This window comes from Atractosteus spatula, chromosome 25 (assembly GCF_055471065.1).
Source record: "Atractosteus spatula isolate fAtrSpa1 chromosome 25, fAtrSpa1.hap1, whole genome shotgun sequence".
Classification (NCBI taxonomy): Eukaryota; Metazoa; Chordata; class Actinopteri; order Semionotiformes; family Lepisosteidae; genus Atractosteus; species Atractosteus spatula.
In genome coordinates this window covers 13,920,824-13,935,272 of record NC_142730.1, presented here as the reverse complement: position 1 = coordinate 13,935,272, position 14,449 = coordinate 13,920,824, and the positions used below count along the sequence as shown (strand labels likewise).

Sequence of the window (14,449 nt, the reverse complement as noted above, 5' to 3'; positions counted from 1 at the left end):
TAAGAAACTGAGACAGATACTATGTTTGCTCTCCTGTTTTCTAGACCTTAGAGATATCAACGTACATGTGTCTCCAAACGTAGTTGTGAGACTGAATTGTTCCAGAAACTCTCAACTGGCCATACAGCGCTGGGAGCGTGGTGCCGGGAAGACCCTCTCAGAGAATCTCTACCTACAGCCACAAGATGGCATCCTGCAGTTCCTGGCCTCCCAGGAAACCATGGGGGAGTACTTCTGCTTCTCTGAGGAGAATGGCTTTCGGCAGCTGCTGGTCCATTATATAGTTGTGAGGAAGGATGGTTCATCTGATGCCACCCAGGAACAGCCTCGGCCAACCTCAGCGGAAGACTGGGAGGGGAAGGAGATTGAAGGAAACTGGCAGGAAAAAGAGCCCACCACAATCATGGAGGAAGTGCCAAACACCAAATCAGATGTAAAAGGTAGTTCTCGTACTTTCAACAAGCCCCACCCTGTACCTGGTCACAAGGCAGAAGTACCTGCCAATACTGACAGGGACCATGTGCGCCCATTGCCAATCAGCAACGAACGCAGCTACTATGGAGAACTGGTAGCGGTGTCCATCTTCTTGGCGCTGGCACTGACAGCACTGCTTGTAGGAGCCCTCTACATCTGGCGGCAGAAGAACCGTGGCAAAGCCAGGGTTCAGGGCTGTCAGGATAACACTGTGAAATGCTCTGACACTGACTCCCCCACAGAACATGCACTCCTGACCCAAGACCAGGGGCCCCCAATCATTGTGTTAGGCAATGGGAAAGACACAGACAGCAAACAGCCTGATTGTGACCCACACTGAGTGTCTCCAATGGGCACCTGCCTATCGCTACATTCAGCTAATAGTTAATGATATCCCCTGCCAAAAAAAAACAAAAAAACACCTTCCCACCAAGGATTTCCTGTCCATTCATCCCCAGTGTGTTTGTGGGACAGAACAAAGGGGGGATCAGTAGGACATTTTCCTTTTTCTTGACATATCCAAGAAATTCTGCATCAAAGGAGATCATGACAGGATAATGAAGCTAATGCTTATCATTTTAACAGACAGATTTAGCCATGCCTGGGATCAAAGGTTTTTGTCTGGATTTGTCAATGTTTAATGACTGTTGACTTGACTCAAGTGACTGGACTACTTTTCAATTTCCTGTAATTACACAGGGCCATCATATTGGTTTCTTGAAGGACAATGTCTGTGATGTGACACAACCTCCACCCCCTGCCCCCCTCCTAAATTAATAAGAAAAAGTACAAGCTAGCAAATGGACTAGGTTTGTCTTCAATAAACAAAGTTGTATAATTTCTCTGATGTATGTGGCTTCTGGGGAAAATTGAAAGTTTGTGGATATTTTAATGTGATTTTCACCAGTCAAGATAAAATTATTATGAGAATTATTAGATTCTATGCAATAAATAGTATTTAAAAATATGTGAATTTCACAGTAGTAGTTATCTAACCACCTGATAGCAATTTCTCTTTTTCTCTCTATTATGTTTTACTAAAATCTGATGTTTAAGCAATGTGAGAAACTTTTGAAAATAACATATATTTAAAAGAAAGTCAATCATGAATGCTTCAGTCCAAACTCCACATCAGGACTGTGCACACTTGGAAACCCATAATAGGGCAAAACTGGTCTCTTCAAAGACATGACTGTGAAAGTATTAATCTTTTAGAAATGCTGTAATATGTGCATTCACTGTTTTACTAACCTTTTTTCTCTTTGGCTACATCTTCGCTAACTTTTAAATTTGGTAAATATCAAACAAAAATGTAATTCACATGAAAAACAGTTCTATGCACTAAAATCATCCATCTTTAGTGCTGCTTTTCATATAAAAATACTAAGAACAAATAAGGGTTTTTAAATTAATCTGAGATGATTAATCAGAAAATTAGAGAGTGTTTTTTTCTGAAAATACTCATATTAGACTATTAAAACTAGTTTTCAAAGGATGAATTAAGTAAGGACCATGAAATCCTTTTATAGAAGAGACCATTTTCCCTAACTAGTTCACCGATGAACAATTTTATTCCTGTTATGAGTTGCTGGCTCAAATGTTCATTCGCCTAATAATTGAACTGTAAAACATTATTTGTTTATCCAGTGTCTTAAAAGAAACAGCAGCTATATATTTGTAGCTATGCAGATTTCTAAGTATCAACAGCTGTCATTGAGGATAAGTTTCGCTGAACTTGTCATTCACTTCTACACCGAAAAAACAGAACCACACAAAACAAGTAATGTAAATTATATAATATTCTTAACCACTGTTCACAAAATAACCTGTGTCAATTATACAAATTGTCTTTTATTTGTATAATTTAAATATCATTTTAAGAGTTTTTATTAAAGTAAATCAGGCAAAAGTAGGGAATAATCACAAGAAAATTAGCCAACATTGTGTTTGCTCTTAATCATTAAATGTTGGATCATTCTGAATGTGTTGGTTCACCAACAATATTGATTTATTTGAGCAAATCAATCTACTTGCTTTTGGATTATGACTCCACTCGATATTTGGACACCCACATTGGTTACAGTTACATGTCCATGCTGAGTAGCTTGTGCCTATGTTGGTAGCACTAAGCTCTGGGTGTTCTTCTGGGATCCACCTGTTGCATTATTCTGTTGATTTTATGGGTTAGAGTTAAAGAGTCACTTAAAGCCCTTTTATTTGTGTTATTATTTTATTTATTTTTATAAATGTTCAGGCTCCCCATGTGTCATGACTGTACCTATTTTCTCTTCCTGCAAGGCAGTTAATGTTTTTGCATTTTATACCGTCTTAAGTAAAATGGAACTCATAGGTACTTTAAAGTTAAAAAATGCGACCTTTTAAAATGTTTCTTCTTGGAAATGTTCAATTAACTATATTAATTATACATAATTATGGCACTATTAATTCGTTTTCATAATTTTATTCATAATTTAAGAACCCAAACAAGCCTCTACTCAGCCTCCAGGAAGATGGTCACAACCAAGAAGTGTGCATTCCTTTTAAAAAAAATAATTTGTACAAAGTTAACTTTTTAATGCTACTGTATATACAGATTGCATCTGTTCAGTAATTCCATCAAAATGAAGTATGGAAGCATGAAAATGTGTGAATGCAGTTTTTACTCCCAATAATTCTGAGTAATAATAAGTCTACATTCCATATTTTCCAGTAGCAGTAATGCATTGTTGCTGGAACAGTGAATGAGATAACACCTGATTATCTGGGACAAATTCTCTAATGTCTAGAAGAATCTCATCAAGTATCTTCTTATCTGGCTTTCTGCATGCTGATGTCTTTGCATTTCAGGGCACTGAATTAATAACAATGATGATGCAAAATGTCTTTAATATAGAACAGCATCCATTCAGAATGCCAGGGTACACAAGCCGCTTGAAAGATTCCATACCATTCCTTAACATGTATGTAAAGATTGTATTTTTTTAATGTAAGGAGAATAAAATGTGGTTGTTTGTGTATTCATTTTACTGATTTTTTTAATGCTGAAAAGAAAACATTTATTCCATTTAATTACTTTATCAAGGCTGAGCTGCTCAAAATGATCTCTTATGTCCTACATTGAAATTCATTATGGTAAAAATAACAAGCAGATCCTGGGACAAATTTCAGTTAGCTGGAATATATGTACATAAGTTAAATGTAACTGAAAATATTTCAATCTTAGGTAACAGTATAAAATATATAATGTGATTAAAATAGTTTAAATGTAAATAATGTAATCTGTTTTCAACTTTATGAATTTGAACTGTAATTGATTGAAATCTATCCTTGTTAGCCTTTCATCAATAATCAGTTACACATACTGCTATTAGCAGAAATGTTTTCAAAAGGTAATTCAGTGGTCATTCTTCTCACTATTCAGTGTAAAACAGCATGTAGTACACTATTATTATCCACCGTTTTCAATAACTGCTTAGTTCATTAAAGGTTATGGTGAGCTGGAGACTAACATTGCATACAACAAGTGCCTTTCAATCACAGGAAACGTTTAGAGAAATGTAATATCCCTAAGGTTTCCTTAAAATCAGGCTTTTAGACTGTGGACACAGAGATGATGTGCAAATCAGAAAGAGGACCTGGCCTGGAGTTGAATCCAGGAGCTGTGAGGCAGCAGTGCTAACTGCTAACTACTGTGCTGCCCCCTATAATTATTATACAGTGTATAACATGTTATAATAACTAGGCTTTGATTAGTCTGTTACAGTGACATATTTGAAAGTGTTTATGTAGGATACTTAACACATAGTAAAGCTGCAGTCAACATATTTGAAACCACAATTAAGCTTTTTTTACCCACCACTTAAATTAATTGGAAAATGCCTAATTAAATAATTTTACTGGTGAAGAATTCAGTGTGAATGATAACTACAGCACCATCTCCAGTTCATGAAGACTGGAATAGTGCATCACAGGTTTAGAAAAACATAACGAAGAAACTTCACCTACTGTATATAAATGTTACAAAGAGATATTGAGACAGACATGACAAAAATCATTCAATTTTGGGGAGAAACGTGTAATAGAATGGCTGAAAACAGTACTCATGGAAATATTTTTGCAGTGTATGTAAAGTTTAATTTTACCCACTGTGATGCCACAGAGCAAGCCATCACTTTAAGGACACAATCCAGGTGGGTCCACAGAGACTGACACACCTCTCGTAGCCCATTGGGGAAATTTGTTTGCTATTTTTTTCCCTTTTATACATGCACTCTCCTCTGAGAGTGGTGCTCACAAACGCCCCCATCCTCGGGGTAACTAGGACACGAGGTGTGCTTGCCGTTTGCTCACACTCAAACCACCCAGGCTTGTTCCTTCATTAAGGATCTCTGAGCCCTCAGCTCACGGACTTTCATGTTCATAGTTCGATACTCATCACATATCTCCACATCTCTGTCTTTTTTATGACCTCCTCCAGGATCACCCTGAGTCTTACATTGCCAGGCATTTTGCCAGATACTTGGGCTCAGCTAGCCTCACACCTCAGGTTGGTTCACATACACAGTCCATTTCGAGGAGTAGAGATGAAATCTCCCTCAACTTGGTAATTCCTGCTTACTCCAACCTGCTCTAACTCCTCCTTTACCTTCTCCTTACCTCAAGGCCAACATGGTAATGACAGAGGCTGTATGTTTCGGGAGCCTTCCCCTGCACCATAGTGACTCTTGCCTCTAGGAGCAACCCTGTTCTTCAACACTACACAACAAAGCCGGTTGTTCCCTCTCTCACTAGGAGCCTACTCTCACTCCTTGCTCACACAAACATTTACTTCTCTTCCAATTCCTTCTGGAATTGTCACTCTAAATCCTCCCCTTGCAGGGCAGCACTAACAGAAACATTTTCTCCCACTCTCCTCCAAGATTGTTGTTGCAATCCTTCCCTTTTCAGGGGCACACATAAACACAGCAAAACACAGAAAGTCTTAACTAGGCTGATGTCTTTTTCACACAAACTGCAGCCACCAGCCTTCTGATATTAATAGGTTGTTGTGGTTCCACATAGCTGGCTCTCTTGCTGCAAAACCTGCTCTTTTGCCATGCCCACTCACAGAGACCGATAAAATCTGTCTGCTGTGCTTCTGCCTGCAAGGAAGATGCAAGCTACACATCCCGGCACCTTATTAACTCTACGGCCAAGCTTTGGTATTGCACTTTCTCCAGGTCAGAGCCTGAGCAAGACTCACTCTCTGTTTTCTCCTTCCAGGGAAGTACAAAATCACTAATTATAAGACCACCCGCAACTGCTACTTGTTAGATTCCAGCGTTTGATAGCTCTTGCTCCTTGACTATCATATCCCATATTATGTCATACCACATAGGGAGGCACCATCAGCATTTTTACTCTGTTTGTCACACCACCTGTTAGAGGAAATGCCTGTAATATTCTGGATTACTCAACCAAGAAAGTGAGAATAATGGAAATGAAAGATCCACTAGGGGAATCAATATCATTGTTTGAGTCTGGAGTGTGCAGTTGATAGGTACTAGTAGTTCAGGTGGGTAGCTGCGTCAGCATGCGCAGGCTGCAAAGGAACAAGTAATAGGTTTATTCCATGCTGAAAAAAACACAGCGTTTCGGCTGTGGAGCCTTCTTCCTCAGGTACTGTGGAGCAGTACCTGAGGATCAAAAGTTCAGTTCTGTCTACACTGCAAAGAATGTTGAGGAGCAAAAGCTGAAATGGTGGATAAGTGAACTCAATAAATCAATAAATCAATCTGAACCAAACCAGAGAAAACCTAAAGGCCCCCTGGCAGAAGTTGGTCCAGGAGAAAGAAATGGTCAAGAAACTGCAGAAACTGTTTCAGATGATGGATAAAAATGAGAAAAATGACAAACCCCCATGAGAAATGAAAACAGCCTAGGAAAGAGAAGACCATCACTTAGTTGAAAAAGGAGCTGCTGAACTTCTGAGCTGAACTTTCCAGTACTTCATACAGTGGAAGCAACTTAGTTGTCGGATAATTTTGCACATGTGGAAGAAGAGAGTAAGAGGCTGCCTGACTGGTTTATATTAGTTTCTATGTGATTGAAGATCAGAGGTTTCTAAACCCAAAAGGGAGGTTTAACCAAAGTCTCCTGAGTTCCCAGAAGGGGGAACAACAGGGAACCTAATAAGAGAGAGAGAACTAGGATTACAAGACCTGGAGATACAATCGGTGTATAACTTCAGGTAGAAAAAAGGTTTGTTCCACTCTCCTCAGTTGTCTTCTATGAAAACGGGGAAAGATGTGGCTGTCAAAGGATGGTTTTGACATGGGTGTAGGTTCAGACAAGATGGAAGCCCTTGTCTAGACCACATTCCCTAGACAGCTTCAAGGAAACAGCTGCTGCCTTCAATCACCTGACCCGTTGCTGGAAGACAGTTGGTTAGGTGACAGTTTAAAAAGCAGCAATGCTTTCATAATTGGTCATTTTCTGCATTTCCAGAGTGAATGTAGAAAGAAGTGACTGACCAAGGGACCAGGGAACTCTGAGTTTTGATCATTTTGGAAGAGCTTATGAGAAGGTCTTGAAGATAGAATTAAGTCTGAAAGTTGTTTAAGAAGCCAGTAAGCAGTTTAGCTAACCTGCTGTGAATGGCAGAGGACTTTAAGTCAGGAGCTCAGAAAAGACCTAGGGTTTTGTTCTGAACTTTGTTTCCCTACATCATAAATGAAAGAGCATTTGTTTGAAACTTAAAGTATGTCTGTATTTTGTGTCTTTTTTCTTGGGCCCGCCTATTTTAAGGACCCCCTGGGGTTATAGTGCCTTTACAAAAATATTCAGACCCTTTTCAATTTTTTGTCGTTTTAAAGCTTTTAGTCATGACTGCTACTGATGCATGCAATGATATCTGCCTAATATAACCTACTCCACATATTCAAAGCAGAAAGCAAACAGAAAAATAAAAAAGATTATCAATATGACAAAGTAATGGAAACATATGAGACAACATGAATTTTTAACACACTTTTTTAATTCTTGGGTCACTCAAAGAGGTTTTCCTCTAACATTTTCCTGACAATTAGCAGCTGACTGGGTGATGTGCTCCGTCCCAATTGTCAGGCAAATGTTAGAAGATTTGCACCATATATAATGATTTGCATTTAGACCACAATTTTCAATGTTCATTTCACCTAACCATAATTCCTTCTGCCACCTCTGCAGTATATACAGTATCATGCAAGATCTAAGATGGGTTCTTTAATGAAGGCATTGTAACAGACAGAGCTCACCCCACTATGTGAGCTTTTTATGGGCCCAGCTCTACATAATCCTTGACTCACACTTTCTTTTTTCAACATATCTTTCTCACACAACGGTTTGCAGTCTGGAGTTTACTCACCCATGCCAAAACATGCCAAAATCCTTCTCTGTCCCTGCAGTGTTGACAAGCCAGACATCACTGATTGCCTGATAATAACCAAGATTCAAACTTCTACCCCTTCCATTCTTGTTACACACAGCTGCACTACTTCCTGCTCTCTGGTCTTCAGGGTCCACCATCAGATTCACAACTTATCTATTTATCCTTCCCACTCTTTTTTCATCAGAAATAGGAGAATACAGTTAACTCTTCTGTTTCCGACTAAGCACTAGTCATTATACAGACATTTCTCACAGTTTTTTCACATTACTTCACTCATTCTTGGATGTGATCAGACAGGAGAGAAGTCTTCCTGGAGTCTGAGAGCCCTTTATATCAGAGTTCTTCTCTCCTGTTGCTCTTCCCCAGTTCAGCACTCATACATGTGCAGCACACGGCTCTGCACTACACTGTCTCTCAGGCAATTCCAACCATCAGCTGTCTGAACACTAGCGAGTGCCCTGGACTCCATTCTGGCTGCATTTCAAACACCTCCACTGCCACACCCACACACAAGCAAGCTCTTTTTCCCTAACGACTTCAGTCACACAACACTAACACACAGATTACACACAGAACTGATAGCACCGATTTAAAACTGGTATTTAAAGGTGTTGTTCCTATTGTTTTCCTTAGTGAAGTTTTTTTGAATGCACCACATTGATACAGTCACTTAAAATCTGCAAAAATGTTGAGTCACTAGGACAGTTTTATATGTCTGAAGAGTACAGTCAGCCCTACTTACATTCAGAAATGATCATATATTGGTATGATCCATTCACTACAAAATGTGGTACACAACTGCATCAGAAGATGAAGATATTAGAACCTCAACTGCAATTCTCAACTTGCTATTGACTGAGATGAATCACTTGTTCCATATCCAAAACACCACCAGTTTTGGCTATTATTATTGGAGCACAACCACAACGTACAGTTCTGAAGAACTTCCAGAAATAATAGTTTCTGAAAAGAACCTGATAAGTTTTCATCTACCCTTACATTCAACTACACAAAATAACACATTTTATCCACTGTGTTAACTATTGCTGAATGTTGTTACTTAGTGCAAGTGAGGGAAAACATGCTGGAGAAGGTGAATTTAGACCCACACTCTGGTTAATTGTCCTAATGTTTACAGTAGGGAGTGCAGGGAGAATCAACAAGACCAGAGACCAGAGAATCTTCTCTATTCTCATGTGGATTTTGACTTCACACCTTTCTTCACCCTTCTGCACTTTGTACTTCATAGGCCTCTCTGCCCCTCCTGCCTCCTCCCCTCTCCCAGCTTTTGTTCATCTGTGCTATTGAATCTTTGCTGTCTGCCCTTTCTCACACCGGAAGAAGGCTTCACAGCTGAAACGTTGTGTTTGCTCTCTTCTGTTTTCAGCATGGAATAAACCTATTACTTGTTCAAATGCTAATGATGGTACCACTGCATCCCTATTTACATATTTGTATTTGTCTTAATTCCAGTTTGCTTCCTTTCCCGAAATATATATTTCTAGAGTCTATATCTCAAAACTCGCTATGGTGTACTACAGGTTTTGCATGTATTGGTACAGTATCTACAATACTGACTACACCTTCCTTCATTGTAGTACTTGAGACGTATGATCTATTGTATTGTGGTTGGAAAGCAATTTTAGTTGAATATTACAACAGATTTCCAAATGACGGATGCTTAAATCATTACCAAGTTGTATTATTGTTATTTTTCAGTAATAAACTGCCACTACTTTCTGGACCTTTTCTATTTGATCCAGTATTTAGTCTAGAGTAAAAGTTGCACAACGCCCCGTCCTTTAGTATCCTTTAGGACGGCTGTTGTTTCTTTGAATTAGTCGCGATTAAGAATGTTTTTTTTCGAAGCTGGTTACTAATTTCAGCTCACCAGGTTTATCGCAATCGACATTTACCTAACGTACTATGTCAATATGGAGCTGCGTACCAACCAATCATTGCTTTCGGTTCGTTTGGTTTCGGTTCGTTGCAATTCCCCCTTTAAGAGAATGGTCTTATTTATTAGTTTTGCAATTTGTTTTCAGTATTTCTTCGGTTAAAATCCCCACTAACTGAAATAATGAAATAATTTGAACTGCACTCTATAAAAAAAGTAGATTCGTGATTTAATTGCATGTTGATATTGATATCTCTCTAGTCAATCCCACAAGGCTGAAGTTGGCTTTTTATTCACGTTTTTCGTTCCACCTTAAATGCTGCTGCTGTGATGTTATGTCGTCTTTCGCCTGTAGATGGCTCTCTACAGCCTTTTTTAAAAATACTAATCCGGATGGATTACTGTACATATCCTCAATAAAGGGGAATATGAAAGTAAAAAGTGACTGTCCAAATAGCATTTTTGTATCAAACACATTTCAGAAAATCGAAAACCAATTTTCAAAACTCACAATAACACAAACTGGCATGTTAGACAACGAGTAAATAAGACAAAGACAAAACGTGAATTCACGGGCACTTTCTGCATATTTACCACAACCTTGCCTTCTGATCATTAAAAGTTTTAAAATCTTGCATTTTACTATAAATTTTAATATAGCAGTTTTAAATGGGACACGTAGAACATGGCATCTGAGAATATAAGGTTAACCGAGGATGAGCAAAAGGTGATTCCACTTTCTCAATGCTCAATACTGGGCCCCTTCCTCTTCAGCATTTACATGTTCCCTCTTGGTCAGCTTTTAAGATCACATGGCCTCAGCTTTCATTTTTACGCTGATGATACTCAAATATACATCCATACCAAACCTGACACTGACGTGGCTGTCTTTATTCTATCTAATTGCATCTCTGACATAAAAATTTGGATGACTCAAAACTTCCTTCATCTCAACTGCGACAAGACTGAAGTCATGCTTATTGGTACCCCCCATCAACTTCGTAAAGCCAGTCCTGTAACCCTTTCTGTAGATGGCTCTGTACTTGAGCTTCAATCAAAATTGAAAAACCTTGGGGTTATATTCGATTCTGGCTTAACATTCGACCCACATGTGCAGCATACTGTCAAAACATCTTTTTTTAACCTTAGAAATATCGCAAGACTACGTCCTATGTTATCATTAACTGTGGCTGAAAAGCTGATCAACACATTTGTATTCTCTCGAATTGACTACTGTAATGCTCTACTCGCAGGGGTATCAAAATCTACTCTGAACAAACTGCAGTACGTCCAAAATTCAGCAGCCAGAATCCTGACCAGGTCTAGTGCAAGTGTTCACATTACTCCTGTCCTGGAGTCCTTGCACTGGCTTCCTGTCAAATTCCGTGTATACTTTAAAATCCTCATGCTCACCTATAAGGCTCTGCATGGCTTGGCACCTCAGTACCTGTCTGAACTATTATCGCCCTACTCCCCACCTCGCAACCTCCGCTCTTCAAATTCTGCCCTCCTTACTGTCCCCCAAGCCCGTCTACATTGTATGGGTGACAGGGCCTTCTCCTGTTATGCCCCCAAGCTCTGGAACTCTTTGCCCAAGGATATCAGAGAGTCACCCTCTCTAAGCTCCTTCAAATCCAGACTCAAAACCCTCTTCTTCAGAAAAGCTTTTACTTAACTGGTTCCATTCTTCACCCCTCTGCTCTTCTTAGTACCACCATCCACGGTCTCCCCTATATATTGTAATTGTGTCTTATCTTGTGTATTCTCCTTATTTATTGTTATACTCTTCTTATTTATTGTTATTGCCATCCTGTAAAGCACTTTGAGAAGCCACCTTTAAAGGCGCTATATAAAATAAAGTTTTTTATTATTATTATTATTATTCTGCTTATGGCTGTGAACCTACCTCCTGGTTATAAAAATGTCTCAAAATTCTGACACTGAGGTGTGAGAGACAATGGAACAGACTATCAAGATCCTGAACTTCAGGAAATTTTACTGTACCATTTTTTAAATATCCTCCTCAACAATAGCTATATCCACGATGTCCCTCTTGGATCCATGGCAGTGATGCAGCATCCAGCTCAGATGGTGCCCAGCCTGGGCGCTATCCGGACATGTGGGCAGGAGAATAGGATAGTTTGGTCAGAACAGATGTATCTACCTGGCAGGCCAGCACAGAGACACACAATGGCATGTACAGCAGCACCAGTAGCCATGGTTGCAGCAGGTTGTAATGTAAGGTGTGAGTAGGCTATGCTGAAGTAATAGCTTTTCAGTCTGGATTTGAATACTGAGATTAATTCGGCATCCCCAACATGGGGTGGGAGACTGTTCCATAAGCAAGGGGGCCTGTAACTGAAAGCTTTACAGCCGATGTTTTTTTTTATTAATGCGTGGAATATGAAGAAGACATGCATTCTGTTATCTAAGCAGACAACTTGGATTGTATACATTAATAAATTTCATTAGATGGACAGGTGCCTGACCTCTGAGAGCCTTATAATGCCATGAGATCATGGAGGCACCGACTTGAAGCTGGAGGAGATGCAAGTCAGTGCCTCCATGATCTCATGGATCACTGACTATCTGACAGGCAGACCACAGTCTATGAGATTTCAGAACTGTGTGTCTGAACACAGGTACTCCTCAGGGGACAGTTCTTTCTCCATTCCTCTTCACCCTGTATACTTCGGACATTAAATACAACTCAAAGTCCTACCACCTGCAGAAGCTCTCAGATGACTCTGCAATTGTGGGATGTATCAAGGGTGGGGAGGAGGAAGAGTACAGAGGACTGGTCAGCAGCTTTGTGGAGTGGTGTGGGGAGAACCACCTGGAACTGAATGTAACAAAGACAAAGGAACTGGTGGTAGATTTCAGGAGGAAAAGGATCCAACCTACTCCTGTCTACATCCATAGGAGTGACGTGGAGATGGTGGACTCATACAAGTACCTGGGAGTGCACATCGACGATAGACTGGAATGATCTAAGAACACCGAGGGCATCTACAAGAAGGGTCAGAGCCGACTTTACCTCTGGAGGAGGCTCAGGTCCTTCAATGTATGTAGTAAGATGCTATATATTGTAACGCTTACGGCCGACAGGCACTGTGTAAGAGCCGGCGTACCAGAGCAGGTGACGTCACCGCCCTTCCCTGTGATAGCAGGACTACAGCTACTGGGCTGTAGAGAGATCTCTCTTTAGCTCACGGGGCTGGGTCGCTGCAGAGAGACACGGAAGTCCCGGGTTCGAGCCCCGGCCGACCTGATGCGGCAAGGGCGCCCGCCTGAGCCCCCGTTGCGTTACAATATGTTCTATCAGTTGGTGGTGGCGAGCGCCATTTATTACGTGGTGGTATGCTGGGGTTCTGGGATTAGAGCAGGGGATTCTAACAGGCTGAACAAGCTCATCAGAAGAGCAAACTCTGTCATTGGGTCTGACCTCGATAACGATAATTATCGCGATATAATTTTCCTCGATATAATTTTAACAAAAGTTCGATAAATGTTCGATATATATGTTTATGCTTTGCGCATGATATGTGCATGCGCACAAAATACTGCGCGAGTGCGCGTGCGTGTTGCAGACCGGGCAGCTAACGTGGTGTTGTTTACTCACACGGTGGCGGCTGACAGGATTGTAGAGTGGAGAAATGAGCGACAGTGAAGCAAATGTAGTGCTGCCAACGACCAGCTCGAAGGACGATGACATCGTCGACAGAAAATGTCGTTCAACTTCGGTAATTTTGGAGATATTTTGGCTTTTACGATCAGACATAAAACAGAGCAGCGTGCACTGCAAACTGTGCCGCAGATCCGTGCCAGCAAAGACAGGCAACACCACGAACCTATTTCACCATTTAAAACAACATCACCCGTTAGAACACGCAGAAAGTAAAAAATTACAGCCACAAACTAGTGTTGTTAGTGGAAGGGGACCATCTATAAGCACCAGGCCAGTATTCAGTGCGACTACACAGCAGCAAACCATAGTAGCATCGTTTTCGAGCACCGTGCCTTACGACAAAAAAACGAAAAGACATGAAGACATCACAAATGCAGTTGCATATTGCATTGCAAAAGACATGCTTCCCATTAGCACTGTCGAAAATGAGGGATTCAAGAAGCTTATCAGAGTCCTTGACCCCAGATACGAGCTACCTGGTCAGAAACATTTTGCACTGACTGCACTTCCACGGCTGTATGCAGAGTGTAGGGAGATGGTAGAGCGGCAGCTGCAAACGGTGCCATTCTTCGCCACTACTTCTGATATGATCCTTTAAAGCACTTTAAACTTTGCAGTCTGTCTGAGCCATCTTCTATGTGTGTTTTATCACACTGCAGTATTTAATTTTTCTATTAAGATATTTATTTTGTAAATTTTACTTATGCATATTTTGACATAAAAAAGACTTGAATACTCTACCTCAGATTTGTTTAATGTTTCTACTGTTTGGCAAGTGTTTGTTGTGTTCTTAAAATAAAGAGTTGTTTAATTTACCAATTAACTGTCTGGTTTCTTCAACTTTCACTCAGGAGAAAAAATCTGCCTTTAAACTTGAAAGAAATAATGATTTGACATTTATCGTGATAATTATCGATATCGACTGATATGAAATTATTTATCGTGATAATGTTTTTGGCCATATCGCCCAGCCCTAACCTGG

The 14,449-nt window shown here is 40.1% G+C and overlaps 1 protein-coding gene across 1 annotated transcript in view; it reads left to right on the top strand.

Moving 5' to 3' along the window:
- The window catches only part of sema4ab (sema domain, immunoglobulin domain (Ig), transmembrane domain (TM) and short cytoplasmic domain, (semaphorin) 4Ab), a 90,083-nt gene extending 86,592 nt beyond the window's left edge, over window positions 1-3,491 (top strand). The window contains exon 15 of the mRNA XM_088905573.1: window positions 45-3,491. Within this exon, the coding sequence (XP_088761699.1) occupies window positions 45-814 (770 nt within the window). The 3' untranslated portion in view covers window positions 815-3,491. The remainder of the gene's footprint in view (window positions 1-44) is intronic.
- Window positions 3,492-14,449: the final 10,958 nt, after the last annotated feature.